Below are 21,971 nucleotides of genomic sequence, written 5' to 3'. Positions count from 1 at the left end.
TTTTATTTTTTTTATTTGTGCAAAGTATACCTATAATGTGCCTTTCATCAATAGATGTGTTGCATTTTGAAGAAGTGTGGATAAATCAACCTCTTGTCTTTTAACTGAAATTCTTCTGTGAGTATGCATTTAGATAACATTATTGTGTCGGATTCTATCTCTCTATCTACCATCTGTCCGTCTCTCTCTTGTTATTATATATCAAACTATTGTTCAACAATTTCCTTTCACATGTTATAATAATAATAATAATAATAATAATAAGTGATTTTTAACTTTTACTGTGAGTATTTTAGCCCACATTATTGTGTTGGCTACCTTCAAGTATTAATATTATTTTTTTCCTGAGGCTGCGCCAATGAATTATTTTCTTTCGTACCTGTGGTTATAATAATGCCTATAAAATTGTTTTCCCTCTTGGTAGAATGACTACTTGGACAAACATTCAGCCCATTTCCAAAACATTAATTACTGTTTGAAATTTTTTTCTCAAAAAGTTCTCAATCATCTTCAGATTATCTTTAATTTTTGACAAAGGTATTGCAGGATCAATTTGTATCCGTCGCTTTATATTTGCATTCTTATAAAAAGATAATCCATGATTTCCAGGATCACGTTTGGATTGCCAGAATACGGATTATGTGACAATGGACCCAGAGAGGACAGAACCAAACAAAGAGGCCAAGACGGATGTGAGGTCAAAGAGTGGAACTGGTGTACTGCGTGGTGTCAAGATAAACTTTTCGAATCACAGATTTGGCCCCAAGAAGCAACAGAAATGCAGGGGTACACTTGAAAGTTGGCTTGTTAAGCCCAGGAAACTCCACGGCGCAACCAAAGCCTGCAAAGTTCAAGGTGATGTAGGGGTGACCGATGCGGGTGGTTCTCAGTGCTGCCCGGCTCAAGACTCGGAAAGTGAAGAACAATGCTTTAGATCTGCAGAATTTACCAGTATTGACGTCGACGAAGATACGCAGCCTTTGACCCCCCAAGACCTCGGTGATGCTAGAGGGGGGACATCTGAAAGTGATGGAGAGGGAGGCTCAAGAAACTCCGCCAAGTGCAACCCCAAAATAACAAAGTTCTTTTCAGTCACCCCATCAACAGACTTGCCATTGAGATGTCGCAGGCGGAATGCGTCTCCGGAGGCAATGGATGGGGACGAGGAAAGCTCCTCTCCTGCTGAAAATGAGCCGGATGTAACCTGGATGGGGACTCCCATCGGCGAGCTGAGGAGGATGCCGGAGTGTGGCCAAGCTCTCCCCCGGCTCAGGAACGTGCCGAACCAGCACACAGTGCTCATAAGGGTTTGAGCAATTATCTCTTTTACTTCCTGTACAGTAATTCATAATGTTTTGTTTAACAGTAATATTGATAAAAAATACTTATTTTGTTCATTTAAACTCTATATTATTTGTTTGTTTATTTTCTTAGTTAGTTAGTCATGGGGCGACGTAAACAATAGCAATGCTGCTTCAAAATCCCCAATAATCCCCCAAATATTTCACTACCTGCTATTTTGGTCATGGTCATTTATTCACCTGATTAATCTGATTTGTTTACATGATCATTTAAAAATATCTGACAGCTATATATTTTTTCATCTCACCTGGTATTGAGGTTGTAATTTTGTTACACAATCTCAACACAAGATTAAGCACGTTTATGGAAACTGTATTATCTAGTTAGATGATGCTTTTTTGTCAGCATAAAGCATTCTTATTTGATATGAATCTCAGATCAGTTTAGAGATGTTTTGAAATTCGACTAACTTGAAATGGCTCTCTAATTGAGATTTTTTTTTTATATAAAGGTCATTTTTACGAATTATGGAGGTGTTTTTAAAATTGTAAAAAATATAAAAAGTTGTATTTAAATCCCCACTAGTTTCATACCCAGCACTTTTTAGTTTTATGTCTGTCACTGTTCATACCTAGCACTTCTTATAATTCATTTTTTATCCCTATAGCATATCACAAAACACACAAATATATTCTAGTTTTACGCTGTTCCATATTATTTATTAGGAGGTGTGATGGATTGTTGTTAGTGCCATTGTTTTATGAAATTATATTTCTGTTGTTAATCACATTGACAGACAGATCTTCTTCAGAACGGCCAAATTCCTTTTCCATATCCTCTCAAGTTTGTGGATGCCTGGGATGACGTCCACGTGAAGATGCCTTGTTCACGGATGAATTTGTTTCCAGTGGTAAATGAGGTATGTTCATTGAGCTGTGTAAATGTTAGTAGAAGGAATGCATGATCAAGGATATCGGTCAATAAACAAGTTCTGGGAAATAACGAACATACAGGAGCTTTGCAACCACTGATCTCACTAGTACAGGTACTCCTCACTGAATGACCGAGTTCCGTCCCTAGGACCAAGTCGTTAAGCGAATTGGTTGATAGATGAGGACCTGTGTTATTTCACAGTAAGAGGGCGTGGCCATTGCAAATGCTAATGTAGTGAATGCTGACAGACTGGGAACGAGACTGACACTGAGAACGGTGATGAGATGTATACAGTGTATATATAGTGTATATAGTATATATAGCGTATATAGTGTGTGTATATATAGCATGAAGCATCTCATCGCGCATTAGTGTATATATACACTAATGTGCGATGAGATGCTTGATGCTGAGATGCCGCGCATGCTGCAGTGTTGTACGCAGAGCACAATACAGACTGATCAGAGAGCTGGTCGTAAGTCCGAACGGTCTTTAAACAGGTTAACGGGTTGTTAAGTGAGGAGTACCTGAATTGTAAATAATAAACACACAGGATCTTGGCAATTAGTGATCTCACTATTATTATAACTGGAAATTTCATTCTGTGGCGAGTAGCATAAATGCATACATACAAGTGGCCAATAATGTTTTACAACAATGACCATTTTGATAAAGAAAATAAATAAAAACAATGTCACTATTGTAATATTACAGGGTTGGTTAAAGATGGGAAAGCTGACCAGGAGATCTTGTCTCAATAGGAAACACAAGAGCTGGAGAATCTGAGCCGATGGGAATTAATCAAGGAAACGCTGACAAGGAAGTATACAAGTTCACAAGATGTGAAGGTGAGACTGATATAAACGGAGTTGTTTAAAATGTATTTCAATTTATTCATGGTATAGTATTTAGTTGATTGTCCTTGCTGTAACAAGATCATACCATTAGATGGTGCCCTCCTCCCAGAAACAATGATCTAGACACTAACCTGGTGTGAAAAAACAAAAAGCTTTTTTCAGAAACAGAAATTACAAGTTACAATTCCTATATCTTTCCCATGATAATTATGTATGTTTTTAACTGTTTTAACTGTTTTCATAGAACACAATGTTAAAATACAACGCTGCACATGCCAAGAAATGGGACTTCAACGCGTTACATTTTTACTGCAATAAGGTAAGTCCTACTCATATAAGAACCAGACAATTATATTCATTGGGATATGTCAACAAATATCAGTGTTTATACCTTAAATTTAGTCTGACAAAGCACCAATACACATAAAAAATGTTATGAAAGAATATCACATTCATTAACATTATGGCCAGAAGTTTAGCGCTTCATTCAATATTTATATCAAGTTATGACGGAACAAAATTCATAATAGTTCTGAAATGACAGTCCTTGTTTTAGACTTTCACGTTTGAAGTTTGCATTATTCATCTTTAATTATTTGACTTGATATCATTTGTCGATGATAGTTTTTTTTTATTTTCTTTTACTTTTTTGTCTAGATTGTGTTAGAGGAAGAGGTGAAATCAAGGCTGATAATATCAGCAATTGGAATTTTCCGCTTCTTCTTCATTGATACCGGTATCTTTGACACACAAGTCATAACCGTTGGAGCCCAGTACATGTGTTAGTTATATGATGAGTTTTATATTGAACCAGATATGTAGCTTCAAGTCTCCTCGCTTTCCCACAGGACCACGGCTGTTGATGTGTTATGACAAGATATAGTACAATGATTAGCCGGTCGAAGCTATCATAAACCAAATTGCTCCCAGACTGAGCTCAGTTCCCGCACAGCACAGCTGGTTCATTAGCAGTTATGATGTCGTCTGAGCGTCTTGTGGCGCACACGGCCGTATGGATGCCTCATTGTAAACAGGATCAGCTATAGTTTTAGCACCAAGCTCAATAGAGTCATTCCATATTGCAGCTCTGCAATTAGGAGGAGTTTTGATGGATGCAGCTTTAAAACAAAGTTGGGTCACTGCTCCGTGAAAGCCTTGATGAGACTCTTCACGAATGACTGAATAAATAAAATCGAAACAGCTGTTTTCTGCAAGTGTGAAAGATATTTTGTGTACTTTGCACTTTATAGGACTCAGGACTGATTTTTGACATTATCTTATCCCTTTATTTGCGTTGATGTGGCGATAGAAGAGTTGAGCTAAATAATTTCCACTGTTGGGGCCAAGTGAAGCTCGGGCCCCCCTGATTGGCTGCCGGATGATGAGCTTGCTGATTGGCTGGCTGTAGCTCAGTCACCCTTCCCTGCATCATCCCTGTCTGGAGGCCATCCATTATCCGGTGTCTCATTGTACACCACACTGTTCTGTATTGAGAAACACGCAGCACAGCCTCAAACGTGAAAAAGCACCCATGTTCTATTAGAAAAGATGGGCCATGCTGTGACTCACGGCAATGTTCCACTTTGGCAATATTCCTGGCTTGTATGCAGAAACACATAGTAGGCTTTATTCTCATACAGTGGTCGGCGGGGGGGGGCGGCGGGGGGCTCGCTCTCCAAGGTTTTACCGGATCACTCTGTCCTCAGTGACTTTATTGTTATTGTCGATGCCTCACATCTCCGGAAAAGATACATGAATTCCTTTATTTTTCTACATTATTAATTTATTTTATTTGATTTTTTTCCTCGAGCGCCGGTATGTCTATTGCTTGGCTGTCATTTTGCACACGACTGGTAATGGATTTTGTCTTCGAATGGCAGAGGTTGCAGCCCCTCAGAGGGGAAGGGGGAGTCTAGAGAAGTAATTTAATCTTCTGCCAAAAGGTCACGTTTAGTCGCTTGTCAGAAATGAAAATACCTGACGTTACATCCCAAAGAATGCATTGTTTCGTCTATATGCTGTCGATGATTGCATGTAGTGTGCAGGTCATAAATCATTTTTTGGAATTGAAATTTCATTACTACAAAATCAAAGGTGTTAAGAGGCCGTAGCACCAGAGTGTAGTTCATTTTACCGTTTTGTTGTTTGCCATTTTTTTAGGCCTATTTCCAACTGTAGCTTAATTTGTTATTTTTGCATCTCACTTCTTTATCCCAGATATTTGCGTGTAACATTTTAACTGGCATTTTAACAGCACATCTGTTGTACAAAATATCAATAGTGTTATTAATGAATTGGAGATCAGTCAAACATGTGTGCCTTTAGCGTGTACAATTTAACGCCCAGGAATTTATTGTAGGTGAGAAAGGGAGGGGGGGGGGTCCCCAAACACACTTTTTTTTCCTTTTATTTGTCATGAATCACTTCGGTCAAGCAGCGCACAAATGCAAACAAGCATCTTGTTGTCAATATGAGGTTCAGCTGTACTGTACAGCTGTAATTTAATTTGCATAAAGAATAATGCATTGTAGGAGCAGGTATCGAAACGCGCACGTTTTGATTTTTACCAAAGAACCAATTCAGATAAGAACGAAACGAGAATCATTTAATAATTTATATTATATTTGAATTGCTCGACTTGAATAATTGCATTAAAAACTGAATTTGAATTTGTGTTGTTTGACTTTGTATTAATTGCATTGAAGAACTGAATCTGAATAGCATAATTTGAAATTGAATTTATTAGTGTGGAACTGAATTCCAACACACTTGAAACTGTATGTGATGTTATGAAATTGAATTCATTTGCTCTGAAACTGTATTCGATCCTCAGTGAAAATGCATTCACTTCTCACAATTCAAATTCAGTTCTTGCAATTCAGGTCGTTGAGGAGGAGCAATCGAGCACAGATTCACAGAACTCCCTTTCAGCCTGAGAAACTGTCCCCGTGAGGCAGAGTCACGCGCGTTGTTTATTTTTTATTTTTTCATTCAATTACAATAAATATACCTACAATAAAAACACACTGTTATTATTGGCTTTGTAGGAGAAACGGGGACACACAACGGATCGCGCATCAGTCAGCGGAGCAGAGATCTTGGGTTAAAAATACGGGATATTTACAAGAAAATAAACCCGGAGGACTTACTGGCACCACGGAACTCAACAAACTCAACTTGATTGTTTACGTTGTGTTTACCACAGAGCAACCACAATTTCAACTATTGATGGGAATTCTGGCTCTTTTTAGTGAGCCAGATCATTTGGCTCAGCTCAGCAATAAGAGCCGGCTCAACCGACTCCCAAATGGCTCTTTGTTCAGTACTACTTATGGCTTTTATAATTCAGCCAAATTTAGCAAAGTTTGAACCTATGATTGGTATGTGTGCACATATTTTACTTCAATTATTCAATGTAATTTTACTAAACCTTATAATTTCCAGAATGCCATATTTTAATAATTATGTTAATTATGTTTGGGATAAAAACCTGAAATAATGTAAAACAACATTTTGATGTTTTTTATCATATTGATGCTTACAGAATAACTATCCTAGTTGTATAACAAAAATAAGACTACTAATGAAATAGTATGGTTAATAACCGATTACACAATTACATACAGACATGTGTTTCAGTTTAATTTGTATGATATAATATTAAGAAAATCAATTCTGCTCTGTTCAAAAATGTTAGTTATTATTCGTCATGCATTTCTTTTTCTGCAATTTAAATTTGTGCTTCGCCGGGGAAGGGGGGCGACAGGCACCAATGCCCACCCCTAACGGTGCCACTGCGTTATAGGATTTGTATTAATTTACCAAAAGAAAAAGAAATCGGCTCTCAGACAGGAGCCAACTCGTTCAAGACCGATTCATCACTAATTTCAACACAATTATTAACAATATAAACACTATAATAATGACTAAATTTACATTCAAGATGAAGGGTGCTAAACTATTGCTAGGTTGGAAGTCATTGGAAAGGTATCAATCGCAATGGTTGGTGGGATGAGTAGTTCCTTCACCCTTTAAATAATTATGGACACAGCCTTGACCTTTGCCTTTTTTTCCCCCCTATTTTCCAATTTATTTATTTTTGCTCCAAATCAAATGGTTTATGGTCACGATTCATCTCGTAGTTGGTTCCAGGCTCAAACGTCTTTATATAAGGATTTTCTGAAATGGCGAATGAATGAATTCATGAATATTCATGGTGAATATGGGAAATTCACTTCCGGAAACGGAGCCATTCTAAAAGTATGTGAATCTGCACTCGATAGCTCTTTCTCAACGATCCGGATGTGTGAGACACACTGAACTGAATTTGAATTGTGGAAACTCAGTGAATTTTCAGTGAGTATCAAATACAGTTTCAAAGCAAATGAATTCAATTTCATAATATCCCATTCAGTTTCAAATTTATTGGAATTCAGTTCCAAATGAATAAATTCAATTTCATAATATAGCTGCAGGTAGCAATAAGCAGTGTCCAGGGTAGTCGGCCTTTGTTAAAGTAAGAGTTTGTTAAAGGAAGAGTCTGCTTTGGCTCTCGGTTCTGGTGTGTGACTGCAGAGATTTGTTTGTTCGGGCCTGGTCACAGTGTAAGTCTATGATTGGGCGGTGTTTGCGGCTGTGGGTGGGTTTCCTATGCCACAACTAGCAGCGGTTATCATTCTGAATTAGGGTTGCATCATATGGATTATCATTTGATAATCATGCTTGTTTTTGTCAACATTGTGAGCAATATCTCGACATGACGGCATCAGCACTGGCACAAGCTGTTTTGGCAGCTGCCAGGTGTTAGCCCGGTATAGAGTTGCGTTATGTGGGTGAGCGTGGTTACAGTCAGGTGATACAAGCTCAGCTGTAGGCGGAATCCCCACCCACGAGCATTGTGGTGGGTCTGGTGGGGTGGTAATATCATTGACCTCCACACCCTATGGATGGATTCTTATATGCTGGGATTGGGGTTTGAGGTCACATCTGCCAGTTGGTCCTTGGAATGGACAACCCAGACCCTGGCTTCTATGTCTCTGCTTTTTAGGGCTTGCATTGGACACACCAGTTCTGACGTTGTCGTGAGTGAGGGTGGTGGGCATCCAATATGGCATAGTAAGAACTCAAGTTTCGAAATCAAGTAAAACGTTTGGGTTGTGCTACGACCCTGGTTTTACGAATGAAGAACGACAGTTCTTATGGGTGGCCCCACGAACCAGCTCGTTCAAGAGCTTAATAATATGTCAGAGGAAGTATGACAGGTGGTGGGTGACCCAGTATATACTACTGGGGGGCGGGCCTTATGATGGGTGCCCCAGTGGCCCAATCACAGCCTGTCAGGGCCAAGTTAAGACTTTGTTGGTTAAAAAAGCTTTCAGCTTCACTCAGTGCAGCTGTGTGGAGACCGCTTAAGGCATCATAAGAACTCTCGTTTTTCATTCGTGAAACAAGGGTTGTAGCACAACCCAAACGTTTGCATCCTGGACAGTAATAACCTTGCTCCACTGCCGTCCACCGTGATTGACAGCGCTGTCAGCCGCCCGGCAGGAGAAAAACTCTGTGGTGTGCTGGGATTTTATAACTCAACTATGAGCAGGACGCACATTTTTATTTTCTCTGACTGTGTGGAAATAGGATGTTTTCACATAACCGATGATGAAGAAAGGCATTAAAACGTGGACAGGTGCCTGTGCACACATGACCACGCACCAACGCACGTGCAGCGTTCTGGTTCCGTCTGTAACAGCAATATTTAGATGTCACTAATGTGACAAATGTACTTATTTTGGGATGCACGTTTTGCTGTTTGCTATCCCTATTTTGTCCAAAAGTGGTTGCCAAAGGAGACAACCAGAGGCCAGGAAATGGTTGCCATTTGCCTCAATCTGGTTGCCGAGGGCAACCGGGAAACCGTTACTGTTGAACCCTGCTAATGTCTATGGTAACAGTACACGCTTCAACTTATAAGAGCTGCTGCCTGAGCTTTAGTATTGCAGCGACAATTTAAAAGATTATAACTCAGTTTCCTGGAAGAGCACTCCACATGAAGATCAAATGATTTTCTTTGTGTTTGCTTCCTTTTCTTTTTTTCTTTTTTCACCTGTGCTGTCAGCATGCTGGGCATACAACACAGAGTGTTTGTTCCATTGCATCTAGGACAGAGTTAGTCTGCAAGTGGAGTTCAACTTCTCAACCTGCAATAGAACTCTTTATTCATTCTCAAATTATCAATAACTGCTGCAATAACTCTGTCCTGTGGTACGAGCTGTAGCATGACATGAGCAGTTTTTTGCAGAACCTCCACCAATCCCCCTCTTTGGAGACCTATTCTACCATGTTTGGGTCTTTTAAGCAACTAATCACTACTCCAAGAGGAGGACGATCACCACGGGTGAGATAAATAAACATAGAACCAAACAACAACATGTACATGGGAAAACAAACATGGAAACAACGGACAACAACATGTATCGAAAAAACAGAGTTAATTAAGTCCAGAAAAACTGGAACAGCCATTGGTCACTTGGCCTCTTCCTGTCATAGTTATGGTAGTAAATGAGGAAGAAAAGGAGAGAGATGTAACCAGGATGGTGCTGGGGGTGTGTTCAAAGCAGGTCCCCCCGATCAACCACACCAACCCACCAGCGCCCCGCCCCACCCCGGAGAAACCCCAGTGCTCAATGTGTGCTCTTGGCAATTGCAGTTAAAATTGCGGGGCGTGGGGGTGCAAGTCCTCCAAGCATGTCGAACCTGAATCACTCGCACCCCTCCTGCCCCTCAGAACCTGGTCTGGTGGAATGTGGTTCAGAGTAAGACTTATGTGCGCGTGTATGAGTTCTAAGCTAATATGAGTGATGTGAAAATTGCAGGAAAAAAAGCACGTCACGACAGGAGCGTGACGGGCGAGATCCCAGCCGCCCGCTGCATCCCTACCCACACAGCTCGCGCCCCACCCGTCCTGAAACCCTAGGCCTTTTGTGTGGTGTATGTACTGAGTTTAAGTTCTGGAACTGGGAGAGATAGGCGAAGCACAACCAGATCAACGCAGGGGAGCAGCAGGCCGGGCAGCGGCCACACAGACCCCACCCCACACCCGACCATGCCCCACCCCCCGTACACGTAGGCACCCAACCCACAGCGACCAGCCACGGGTGCAGAGCGCCCTGCCATGCGCTCCCGCCATGCTGTCCTGTCTGCCCCGCCACCCCATCAGGCCCCTGACGAGCCCTCGGCCACTGCACATGCGGACCACAGGATAGAGGGCAGCAGACCGCCCCCCACCCACAACCCCGCCCCCCAGCAACGAGTGCCCCACGCACCAACAATGCCAGAGAACAGGTACCCGGACAGCCAGGTGCCAGCCGCAGGCACCGCCCCCCCACACTGCCGGAGACCGGCCAGCTCAACCAAGGGATAAAAGCGGATGCCACCATCCTTGTGGACCCGGGACCCCCCCATGGCCACAGAACCAAGCGCCATGGACGTCCCCACAGCCGCTCAGCACCTACCCAACCGCAGAACCCCAGTGAGACCCGAGGGACACCCACATGCCCCAAAACGCCACGACATTGCCCCGCCTTAGGAAGACTCAAGTATTAATGGCTGGAGTTATGTCAGTGATAAAAGTAGCCCATATTTCATTACATGAATCAACCTTGTTTTATGGATATTGCCAATAACTTTTCCATTGAGATGTATTCTATTAATAAATGCAACCATTGGGATGTGGTGAGATTATCTCTGTTTATCCAATTGAGTAATATTTTTTTCTTGGTAATTGTTAAGGCGATAAAAATGGGTTGGTGGTGTTTGAGTGGTGGGTCAACTGAGGTGAGGTCACCAAGGAGACATACAGACGGGGAGACTGGAATGCTGTGACCCAGAAGGGTTGATAGCTTCTTGGTGATGTTGGTCCAGACTGTTTGGATAGGGCGGCAGAGCCAGACGGCACGAAAGTAGTCATCTCTGGTATTAAGGGAACAGTGAGAACAAATGTCTCTATCCACAAAACCTACGTTGAACATTTTGTGTTGGGTGATATGAGCTCTGTGCAGAATCTTATATTGGATGAGTTGCATTTTGCAATTGTGGGTCATAGAAAAGGTGTTGTTGCAGATAAGCTTCCACTGGTGGAAACAGCAAGGTCTCTTTCCCATTCCATGGTAGGTATAGACATAGTGTCATCCAATTTTAATAAAAGTGTTTATATTCTGGAAAAGGTTTTTTACCTATATGAGATGAGATGTTCAGTCATTGGTGGTCGCTGTAGGATGTTATTCGTTGATTGGATTTTACCTTTTAGAGACTGCTGCAGTTGAAGGAATTGCAGGAAACGGTGACCACCGATTATACCTATGGATTGAGGTTGGGAAAGATATATAAGCAAATTGTTTTCAAAAATGTGTGATGAGTAATTCCTTGTCTTTTCCAAGACCTGAACATTATTGGTCTGTGTATAACCAGAAAATCCGGGTTGTGTCAGATTGTAGTGAATTTGTTGGAGATAGAGTGTGACCACTGTGTTTGTTGAATTTCCACCTGGCTGACAGAATTGTTGCGATAAATAACCATCAAAGAAGCTTAATTTGATGGTTGCAGTCAAACTTGACACTTTTGTATTTGAGAGGAGCCTTGATGGGTGATATTGAGTCAAAGTGTCAGTTATAATATAATCTAAAATACTTAAAAATGATTTTTTAGAGAAACATTTAATCTCAGTAATTTGAAAACAATTGGCGGCAGTAAAATATTACACATGGTGCAACTTGTTTTTCCATTGACTTTTGTTCCACCGTCCCAGAGTCGTCCTGGCGGAGTGGAGGGGTCAGAGCAGGGAGGGTTTGGGTGTCAGGGAAAAGTTAAATGCATGGCATGGCATGGCAAGTGCCCCCGTTGAATATTTATCTCTGCCAATGAACCTTCCGAATAGCCGAAAGATCGCTGACGGACAGCATCACGTATTGTTTGACTCTCCATCTCCAGCCCTATATTTATGGATACGGGAGCACAAGCATTTCATCCTGACATGGTCACACACACACACACACACACACACACATACACAAACACACACTCCGTAGAGCCAGCCAGGCATGCTGCCTCATCGCCCGGACGAGGGAACAAGGTTTTTGTGGCAAATTTGGCCGTAAACTTTGGGTGTTTCCTTTCCCACCGCCCTCTCAGGTCCCACCCGATTGCTTTGTCAGTTCAGCGTGATGTATGGACTCGCTTGGACTGTTACACACACAGTGGTAGTTGAGTTGATTTGATGTACTGTCTACCGATGATTTAATGGGCCGCAGGGTATGCTACCTCAGCTACCTTCCACCCCCCCACCCCCCCACCCCCCCACCCCCACATCCCGCCCTGTCGCCTTCATTCATTACACCCATAGGAGCGGTTTGCGATGTCAGCCAGGTCATTACTTATGACAGCGCTTAGCCGAGGCGCCTTTACTGTAATATAAATGTCCTGCACTGAAAGGCCATTCAAGGCTTCCTGTCCGGATAACACTCTATGCTATCTGTCGCTCATTTGCATCTCTTCCAGGAAGCCTCCTTAATCAGCTGCCATGGCCCTGTGACCTTGATGAAATTTCCCTTTTTAATTGATCATAATGACAATGCAGAGTAAACAAGGGGAGTAGAGACACAGTACGGTAAATAACGGTAGCGCAAGTCTGCTATTACAAGCTGCCGCGCCATCATGAATTGTTAGGGTTTTACAATAAGTGTTAGAAAACGTAATCATGATGGTGCTAACAAAAGGACTTTTGTTTGCACACTAGAATCTGTTTGAAATCTCTTTTTTAAGAACGAGGATAACATTTCAGATTACCAGCCATACCAGCTTGTGGCTTCTACGGGTCCTTCTGTGGTGGGTGTAATTAAAACAGATTTTTTTTAAATGTTTTCTCTCTGAGAGTTCAGATCGAATTTTGTTTTTTATTTGCTTTGCATATTTTGCCAATGTTTGCCCAATTAAACACATAATTCCATCCGTTTAATATGCAGAAGCTGCTCCGTTTGATTATGTTATGTGTCTCAACTAATCAGACCAAACCGTTGATATTGTCACAGCTGAGCCTTCTGGCAAAACGCAAACAGAAACATGTTGTCTTCATCTCTCCAAGGTTCTGAGGCCGGATGCTGCCCAACATCTGTTTACTTCCCTGCTGCCAGACCTGGTGCAATTAGCACTGAGAGCATCGGAGCTGTGTACCAAGGTAACAGTCGTCACCCGCCAATAGTCATTGACTAGCTTGTCTGATACATAGTACATCACTAAAGCAGCTTGACCCCCAAAGGTCAGGACATTGCACATCATCTGAAGAAATGGCCCCAAAAAGATGGCGAGGTCAAGGCGTCTGACGTAGACTGTAATTAATCACATGTTTTATGGCCCTGTTGGTCGTCTGGTGCTTTGGTCCACGGATGATAAAGGATGATGTGCTTCTGTAGCAGGAACCAGCGCATTACGCTTGTTTCGGCTGCCGCGTGGTCAATCATTTGGCATTTAACTTCAATTTCTGTTCAATCTAGCGTTGGATTTTAGTTTTTTTAAATGTTATATTACAATATTTATTTATTTTGGTCAGATTCATACACTAAAATATTTCGCAATGCCCGGATGGTTGAAGATCATAGAATGTTTTTAAGTAATGGTGTTGCTGTTTCAAATTGTATTGCACATTCTATTTAACAACAGCCTGGACTAAATAAGAATTGATACTCGAGTTTTTTGTATTGCAACATATGAGCTGTTGACATTTTTCTTTTTGCTCACACCTCCCATGATCGCACCCACAACAAGTCTCTATTGCATTGCAAGTGGATTTCAATGCAGAGCTGCAACCTTCCAGTTGCTGGCTTCCAGCTGCAATACTCTCTCTACCTGCCACTAGTTACTGTTACTAGTTGACTTGGGCATCCTCACCTTAGCTATTATGCAGCGACCTCTCCACTTCAGAGCTCGGGGGCCACCCTCGAGTGTGTTTTGGAAGGTTAGGTCATCGGCCTGATTATATAATCATGGCTGATTTGAGGACCTCAGAGTGACTCCAAATGAGTCTGTTTTCACAACACATTTCAATGTCGTGTTAAACAAGTGGCTGCAAACAAATTATTTTGACCTTCCTCTCCGGCCCCCCCCCCCCTCTAGCCGATACCCCTCCTCAAGGAAGGGATGAACCACTCCATCACCATGTCTCAGGAGCAGGTGGCCAGCCTGCTCGCCAACGCCTTCTTCTGCACCTTCCCGCGACGCAACTCCTGGAAGTCTGAGTACGCCAACTACCCCGACATCAACTTCTTCAGGTGCCGTGAGGAGATCTGTGTTTTATCTTTGTTGTGTTAAAACGTACCCGTACATTATCCGGTTGGAAAGCAGAGCAGAATCGGTCTGTTTTTTGTACAGTGGCACCAAGTTTATTTAAAGAGTGGGGAGTTGACAAAGTGAGTTAAATGACATAGATATAACTTAACATTAGGCTGCAGTGCAGACAGTGACGATGTTTGACTGTCAGTGGTACTACACATTTTTTGGGGCTCCTCGTTAGTAACTTTTAACTCCCATGGACATGGTCCAAATCAGTTACAACTGAATTGGGTATGTTTACGATTCCATTTACAGACCTGAGCCTTTTGGCTTTTGTTGAAACAAACTGTTTTTATTTTCTGTGCTTGTATTTTGGATCAAAAAGAGACGTCTAGAGTTATAATTTCTGGCTTGAGTAAACTTGAGGCCAAGAGACATTGTGATTATGAGAGGTCTTAAATTCCAACAATGTCTCCAAAACCCATACAGACTTTATTGTATTAATCTATACTGTATATTACCTCATTTATTTTCTTAGCACTGGACAACAGCTGGCCCATCTCTAACTTGCCTGTTAGCAGCCCTCCCTTTCCAGACGTTCTGTAACCCGGCTTGACACCTTTCCTTGATACATTGACCTTTGTGGGCAGGCACTCCACTAATGAGTCAGATTCAGTCGCATTATTTCACATCCAAATTTTCTCTCTCTATCCTTTCTTCTTTTATAATAATGGTACAAAAACACATGAAAAGGCACTAGAATGGTTGGACCTGCAGAAGCTGGAATGGTCTATCGAGTATTTCGGCACGTCAACCCCCCCCCCCCCCCCCCCGTGCTCATCGATGGGTTCCCTTAAAGTCAACATAGATCGTGGTTTTGCCTTGACAGATCACTGCTCAGTGTCGACCTTCCATCTCTGTCAGCATCGCAGTGTAATTACCTAAATGGAGGGGGGAATTAGATTAACAATGACTCAGATGGCCGCTCCGATAATGGAGGAGGCCCTTGGCCGGTTTGCGGAACGCCGTAACGAGGTTCCCCGGCCATCACAATGTCACCGCCGTTGAAGCTCATCGGTGATTAAGAGGAAAAGCCGCGCCCCGCTTTGGCTAAAAATAGCTTTTCTCTAAATGAAAATAGTTTTCATGACGTCAGTCCAAGTACACCTGTCAGTTAGGCATATATCCACATCTGTCTGTCTCTTTCTCAGCATCTCTTTGGAGCGTGGCTTTCTTTATGTTATTCGTGCTCCCATCTCTCTTTTATCCTGCTCAGGCTGCTACGCTGGATCGCTGTTTTGGCAGCACTCGCAGGCTACTTAAAGGAAATGACACAGCAGCTTTTTATTTGCAGCCACTCTTTTATCTTAATGCAGTTTGCAAAACTGATTATCTTATAGCCCGGTACAGGAATCACTTTTCCTTTGTTATAAAGTTAACTTTTTCTTAAACTTTTAAAAAAAAATCTTTTTTGTAATTTTGCTTTGACACAATGCAGTGATTTTCGTTGTACAAGTTAGGTTTGGTGCCATGTTCAAATGAGAAACTGCTCTGCCTTCTTAACTGTATTTAATGTATATAGTCGTCCATTACTCCTACACGGTATACCACAAGGAGGGCTGTATACAAATAAGAGACCGAGACAAGCGGCAAGTGCCTTTCCCGCATTACATCATACATCCCATACCTTTTGTGATGGATAGGTTGGCATTATATAATTACAAGTATTCTCTATTCCCCCAAAGATCACATTGTCCCCCATTCCTAAAAGCCAGCTTGCACCAGGAGCGAGCCCATGTCTAAGGCTGGTTGCCCTCAGGACTACATGACGCAAGATCGTTTCTACCAGCCCTCGCTGACAGAAAAGAGAAATGAAAGCAGTCATCGACTTAGATGAATGGCTTTTCCCTCCGCAGCCGAAGGGCTCTCAGTGCATCAAGCTTTTGTCGTTGTTTCATTTTGGCTCAAATGAAATTTCTCTCCCAATTGTTGAGGCAATAGAGGAGCTCTTAGGCCTTGATTACGTGGTGGCCTTAATGCTAGGAGGGAATTTGGACCCTCACCCCACTGCACCTCGCTGCTACAAGCTGTGTGTGTGTGTGTGTGTGTGTGTGTGTGTGTGTGTGTGTGTGTGTGTGTGTGTGTGTGTGTGTGTGTGTGTGTGTGTGTGTGTGTGTGTGTGTGTGTGTGTGTACTCAGAAGGAAAGGCATTTTTCCTCTCAGGGACTTGGCTTCTTAAAAGGGACAGAATTTCCTAATGTACCCCCAAGGTGGGATGCCCTGTTATCCTCCATCCTCCCTTTTTTTTTTTTCCTTTGTCAGAGTCCTGTGAAGAGGCACATGAGGGTGGACTCGGTGATGGCATGCCCGGGGCATCTCCATTGTGGAAATGGCGGAGAAGCTCCTCCATTAATCGGGGCAGCGAGTGAAGGGTGAAGCTGAGCGAGGGATGAACTAATTCATATCAAGATTTCTTAAGCATGACTGAATTCACATGGGCCTAAAGTTGAGGTTGTGCGTAGTGCTGTCTCGCAGAGTTTTCCCTTCCCGTCTCGAATAGTCGCTTGAATAAAAGGGGAGTTTGTCGGTCATGTCCGACCACGTGCGATTTTTGGGGTAGAAAAAAAATAAAGAGAAAAGGGGTCGCATTCCGACTTGAAGAATTACTGAATTTTAACTTTGCCCTCTTCATTTCAGGTTATTTGAGGGTGCCTCTGCAAAGAAGGTGGAGAAGCTCAAAACGCTGATGTGCTATTTTAAAAGTGTCACGGAGAGAAGTAGGTTTTAACCTCCCATAAGAATCCCACGTTAAAGGGTCTTTCTTATGATTCTTGTTTTTCTTTCAAATTAGAGCTCAGTGCTGAGTGTGTATAAGTTGTATTGTATGTTTTATTTATTTTTTTACTTTTCAGAGCCCACTGGACTTGTAACATTCACAAGAAAAGCTTTGGATAGACCTCCAAACTGGAAAAGGTACAGTTTTTATTCCCTTTTTTGTGGTGCTCTCCCTTTAGTTGACTTGTTTGGATCTATCATTTTTATCCGCTGTGTTTTCCAGCTCAGAGTCTCAGCTAACGAGGCTCCACATCACGTGTGAAGGCACCATCGAAGACGACGGCTACGGGATGCTTCAGGTGAAGAGAGGGGCCGGGATGCGGGCACGGCTCTGGGGATTTAGTAACCGAAAAATGTGCCTCTCACTTGACTGGCAGATTGGTTGAATGGGAGCACACTTTATCTCTTGAAAGCGAGAGCCCTCTTGTTTAAGTGAAGCGTGATGCTGCTTGGAATACTGGATTTCCATGCCCCCGCCCCCCTCCGCTGTAGTCAATCACAGAGACGCAGAAATCCTGGAGTCCTTCTCACAGAATGCTTACTGCTGCTGAAAGGGCCTTTGAGGGCGTGGGTGACGTGTCGGTGGAAGTGTGAGCTGGGACTGGGGTCAAGGCCTCTGGACCTCCGCTGCTCTCTGCGTCGGCTGCACTTCCTTTAACACTGTGATGGACGCGTCCCCCCCCCCCACCCTCTCCCTTTCACCTTTCGGTTGCCACTAGCTGACAGCTGATGTGCACACATGACCAGCTCCGGGGGCACGGCACGGGCCCCCGGATTGATGGACGTGCCGGCCGGGGCGGGGAGGGCACTGACAGCCTGTCACAGCAGACTTACAGTAGGAGGCTTGGCCGACTGTCCCCGGGTTGAGTGGCTGGTCCAACGCAGATCAGCCCTGGAAGCACGGTGGCTTTCCTACATACTTTACCCTATTTAAGGCTGGGTTGGCCGGGCGTGACGTCTCAGTGCCAGTGAGCCATAACTGTCAAACCCAAATACGGGGGTTGATATGTTTCACAAAAAAAATGTATGTCTGGGATATAATGACCTTGTTTTCTCTTGGTTGGTGAAAAGACTTAACATGAAGAAATGAGTCAGTGGATCATTTTTTTTACTTTCTGTAAAGGACACAAACAAGTCGTCAGACCTCTCCCCAAGTTGTGTCATGCCGTGGCTGGAGAGATATTTTGATGTTTGCTGTCGGTAGCTACGTACTTAAATGGCGCTCCGGGAGAACGTTTTATTTTGACATGGGGGGAACAAATGTCAAGACCGGCACCTCAGGCCGCCATCCCAAACAGCCTGTCACGGGTTCTGTCAAAAAAAAATCGACTCTAAAGTTCGCGACGCCTTGATTCACAGAGTTGAGAAGCAATTGTTTTATCGGTATATAAACAGTCACTCCCTGAATTTTCACAGGTGTCGTCTTCAGAAAATGGCTGTGTGACAAAACAATAGTTTTGTCTGCTAGGGTGGTTGTGGCCGTCACTCACCGGTTGTGATTTGCAGGTGGATTTCGCCAACCAGTTTGTGGGCGGAGGCGTCACCGGCTCCGGCCTGGTTCAGGAGGAAATCCGCTTCTTGATCAACCCCGAACTCATCGTTTCTCGCCTCTTCACCGAAGCCCTCGGCCACAACGAGTGTCTGATCATCACAGGTCGGCCACTGAGGGTTTTATTTTACTTTTTTATTGTGTAAGCCCTTACTGTGTTGTCGTCCTCTCAACTTCTACCACAAGGAGTGGTTCAGAATATCAGGAGAGGGGATGACTGCATCAGACTGGCTGGTTTTTAATCAAAGAGCATTTCTGCAAAGAGTTTCTTCCTTTAGAGAGAGTGAGGTTCTCAGAAGAGGTTCTCTCAAAACAGGTCGTCAACAGAGAATTTCTTCAGAGATTTTTCAAAAGAGCATTTCTCAAAAGAGTTGGGTGTCCAAAGAAAGAGTTTAACGTGAGTAGCTCAGTTTTGTTAAGTAATTTGATTGAGAAAGGGGGTGTCACCCTTTCTTAACCACTCCTCTCCCGAAAACCTACATTCATAATCCTGTCTTTGTGAGACTAGAGTTTGTGATTCTCCTATATTTATGAGACATACTATTGAAGTACATACTCTTCACATTCTTATAGTGCTCAAATTAAGGTTTACTGTAAAATCGAACACAAGTCTTCTATATTTCTTGCTTCACCGGTAATAAAAATAATCAATACTGCAACGGACTAAACTTGGAGATCTCCAAGAAAGCGTTGTTTTGCTATTTGCTCCCCATAAAAGGATCCGTTGGCCTTGTACCTGCAAATGGTTCATCTCTGGCTACTTTACGATCTACAAACTTGTGACCAAGCTCTTCTCCGTGTCGTACATGTAAAGGTTGCGGACAGAATTTGCGTACATGTAAAGAGCCACAGCGATGATATTTGGGAGGCACTACTGTCAGAGCGATACCGACGCAGCGAGAAGCATGCTCAGACGACTCTTTCAATCTACCCTCACACAGCGAGGGACCTGAGGAATGGCGGCTGCAATCACTCAGTTCACCGTTACTCTTTCTGACGCTCCCCCTCCTTGATTGGCGGCGCAGGAGAGTGCCCCATCAGTGGCTCAGGTATTGGGCTCTCTTGATTGCTATGCCGGGCCGTTCCGCAGAGTAATTACGTGATGCTGTTCCCTAGTATGTGGTTGTTGTAACAAACAAATTGGGAAAGACCCGGCTCAAGCGGGAGCTGCAGGAATCGCCTCAGGAGGTTGATGGCTCCCGTCTTGTTTCCTGTCTGCCTCCCGAAGCAGACACTGTCCATTTATCCGCCCCGGCACTTTGTTTCCAATGCAGAAAGATATCGGATGTCGACCTACCCAGCCTCGTTCCAAAGTAAATGATGCAGCGGGACGTATTATGCTTTCAGTAATCACATTTTAAAAATGACGATGTTACAGAAATTATGTGAATACACTTGATTCTTCTGTGGGATTTCGATTTTTTTTTTCTCTTACTGTGTTTTTTTCCAGTGAACCCTACCCTAACTCACAGCAAGTCTATTTCAATCAATCTTGAGTAGACTTCAAACCCCTTTACACACAGAAAACTACTGAGTGCTTGGAAAGGGTGTTTTGAGGTCCCAAAATTCCGGCGACAATGGCAATTAGAACATTTGTGGGGTTTGGGATGTTGGGTTTGTAATCTGGCTGCAGCAAAGTGGTAGTTTAGATGTAGATGTCAACCTTGACCCCAATCGACCAGTAACTAGCTGACTAGTGTGGCTACCAGCATCTGATAAGATCACTTACAGGTTTTACAGTATCCGGAGAGCTCAGACAGGGTAATGTTTTTGAGAATGAGACAAAACATTTATGGATATATATGTGCTGTTATAAGATAAAATTATTAAAAAAAACAAACAAAAAAAAAACATATTGGAAATGCTGAGAACAGGAAGTGAGATAGCAGCAGCTCCACCCTCCCGATCAGCATTCAGCACGCCCAGTCAGGGCACCTCCCAGCGGAGGAGTCACCTTCAGACTTCCCTCTGGCTCTCTCCCTCTCCTCCACTTACGCCACTTAACTTTATTACTGTTGCCCAGAATTAATTATAGCGGGAAGACCTGCCCAAGACATGCTCTGCTAATGGACTCTTCCAATCCATCATCTTTATTGAACCCCGCCTGTTTTTTTTTTTGTTTTTTTTTATTCATGTCCACTGCTTTATAAAGCCTTGGCTGTGGTGCTGCACAGTGGTAAATCATACTCCCCTGCTTTGGCATACAGCAGTCGGACCTAATGGATCCTACTTGTCCATTGAAATTGTGCCAGAAGCTTAATTGAATTTCCCATGATTGCTGCATCTTTGTCTGCCATCAGGGCGGTCAGAAGTATAAATAGGATCAAGGGGAAAGCTGATCATTCATAGATGGCAACTCCTGCGCAGGAAACCTGACGTAAGCAAGCGGCAGATAGCGTCCCGAAGAGCCTTCCGTAAAATCTCTGCACAAAATCGATGCCAGGGGTTAGATGGTGCTCCTGTGTGCCTGCAGACTTCCAAGCCCCCTACTTGAAGTGAACATGTTGGCCTCAAAATGGATATGTCTTTGTTCACAAGGGTTTTTGGTTTGGGATTTTGCAGCATAATATTTGTCCTTTTACCGAGCAGGCTCATTGACCTTCTGACTTAAACAATAATCTCTTGTGGGAAATCCTCAGTTTTGCCTTGAGATGCCAATGAGATGCGCCTCTGACATTCTCCTCTTTTCTAATTCACTGGCCATCCACAAATATGAGGCGTGGTGACCAGACTTATTTACGTATGAATGAGACACCCTTCAGAATAAATGATTATGTTTCTTGTCTATTACAATGTAACCCTATTTAGGAGGTATTTTAGGACAGGGAAAGGAATTATTTGTTGGGATGAATACAGACGGTCCACTTGTGAAGGTCAGGTGTGTGTATATTTGCGGCTGACGGTCCGACTGCAGAAAGCTATTGTACTTGACCTTAAAATCCTGCATGTCAGTATGTGTTTTTCTTCCAGGGAATCAGTATTGTAAGGAATATGAGCAGGATATTTTGTACGTACAGAAAAGGTTAACGTTCCTCAATGATGTAGTCATGTGTCAAATATAGTCATAACTATTTTATTTCAAGCACTTATCGCACAAGGTGCGAGACATAACTGGACGGTCCCTTAACAGTCTATACTATGGAGCTAAATCTCATAAATGTGTGAATATGCCTCACCCA

The 21,971-nt window shown here is 43.0% G+C and overlaps 1 protein-coding gene across 1 annotated transcript in view; it reads left to right on the top strand.

Moving 5' to 3' along the window:
• Window positions 1–85: 85 nt before the first annotated feature.
• LOC307245764 (poly(ADP-ribose) glycohydrolase) overlaps window positions 86–21,971 on the top strand; it is a 32,549-nt gene continuing 10,663 nt past the window's right edge. The window contains exons 1-11 of the mRNA XM_080021432.1: window positions 86–117; window positions 610–1,307; window positions 2,099–2,221; window positions 2,997–3,083; window positions 3,337–3,411; window positions 13,225–13,317; window positions 14,253–14,407; window positions 17,106–17,185; window positions 17,321–17,381; window positions 17,467–17,542; window positions 18,750–18,897. Coding sequence (XP_079877558.1) covers window positions 648–1,307; window positions 2,099–2,221; window positions 2,997–3,083; window positions 3,337–3,411; window positions 13,225–13,317; window positions 14,253–14,407; window positions 17,106–17,185; window positions 17,321–17,381; window positions 17,467–17,542; window positions 18,750–18,897 — 1,558 coding nt within the window. The 5' untranslated portion in view covers window positions 86–117; window positions 610–647. The remainder of the gene's footprint in view (window positions 118–609; window positions 1,308–2,098; window positions 2,222–2,996; window positions 3,084–3,336; window positions 3,412–13,224; window positions 13,318–14,252; window positions 14,408–17,105; window positions 17,186–17,320; window positions 17,382–17,466; window positions 17,543–18,749; window positions 18,898–21,971) is intronic.

This window comes from Zeus faber, assembly GCF_960531495.2.
Source record: "Zeus faber genome assembly, chromosome: 20".
NCBI classification, from domain to species: Eukaryota; Metazoa; Chordata; class Actinopteri; order Zeiformes; family Zeidae; genus Zeus; species Zeus faber.
This window is presented reverse-complemented; position numbering and strand designations above follow the sequence as displayed.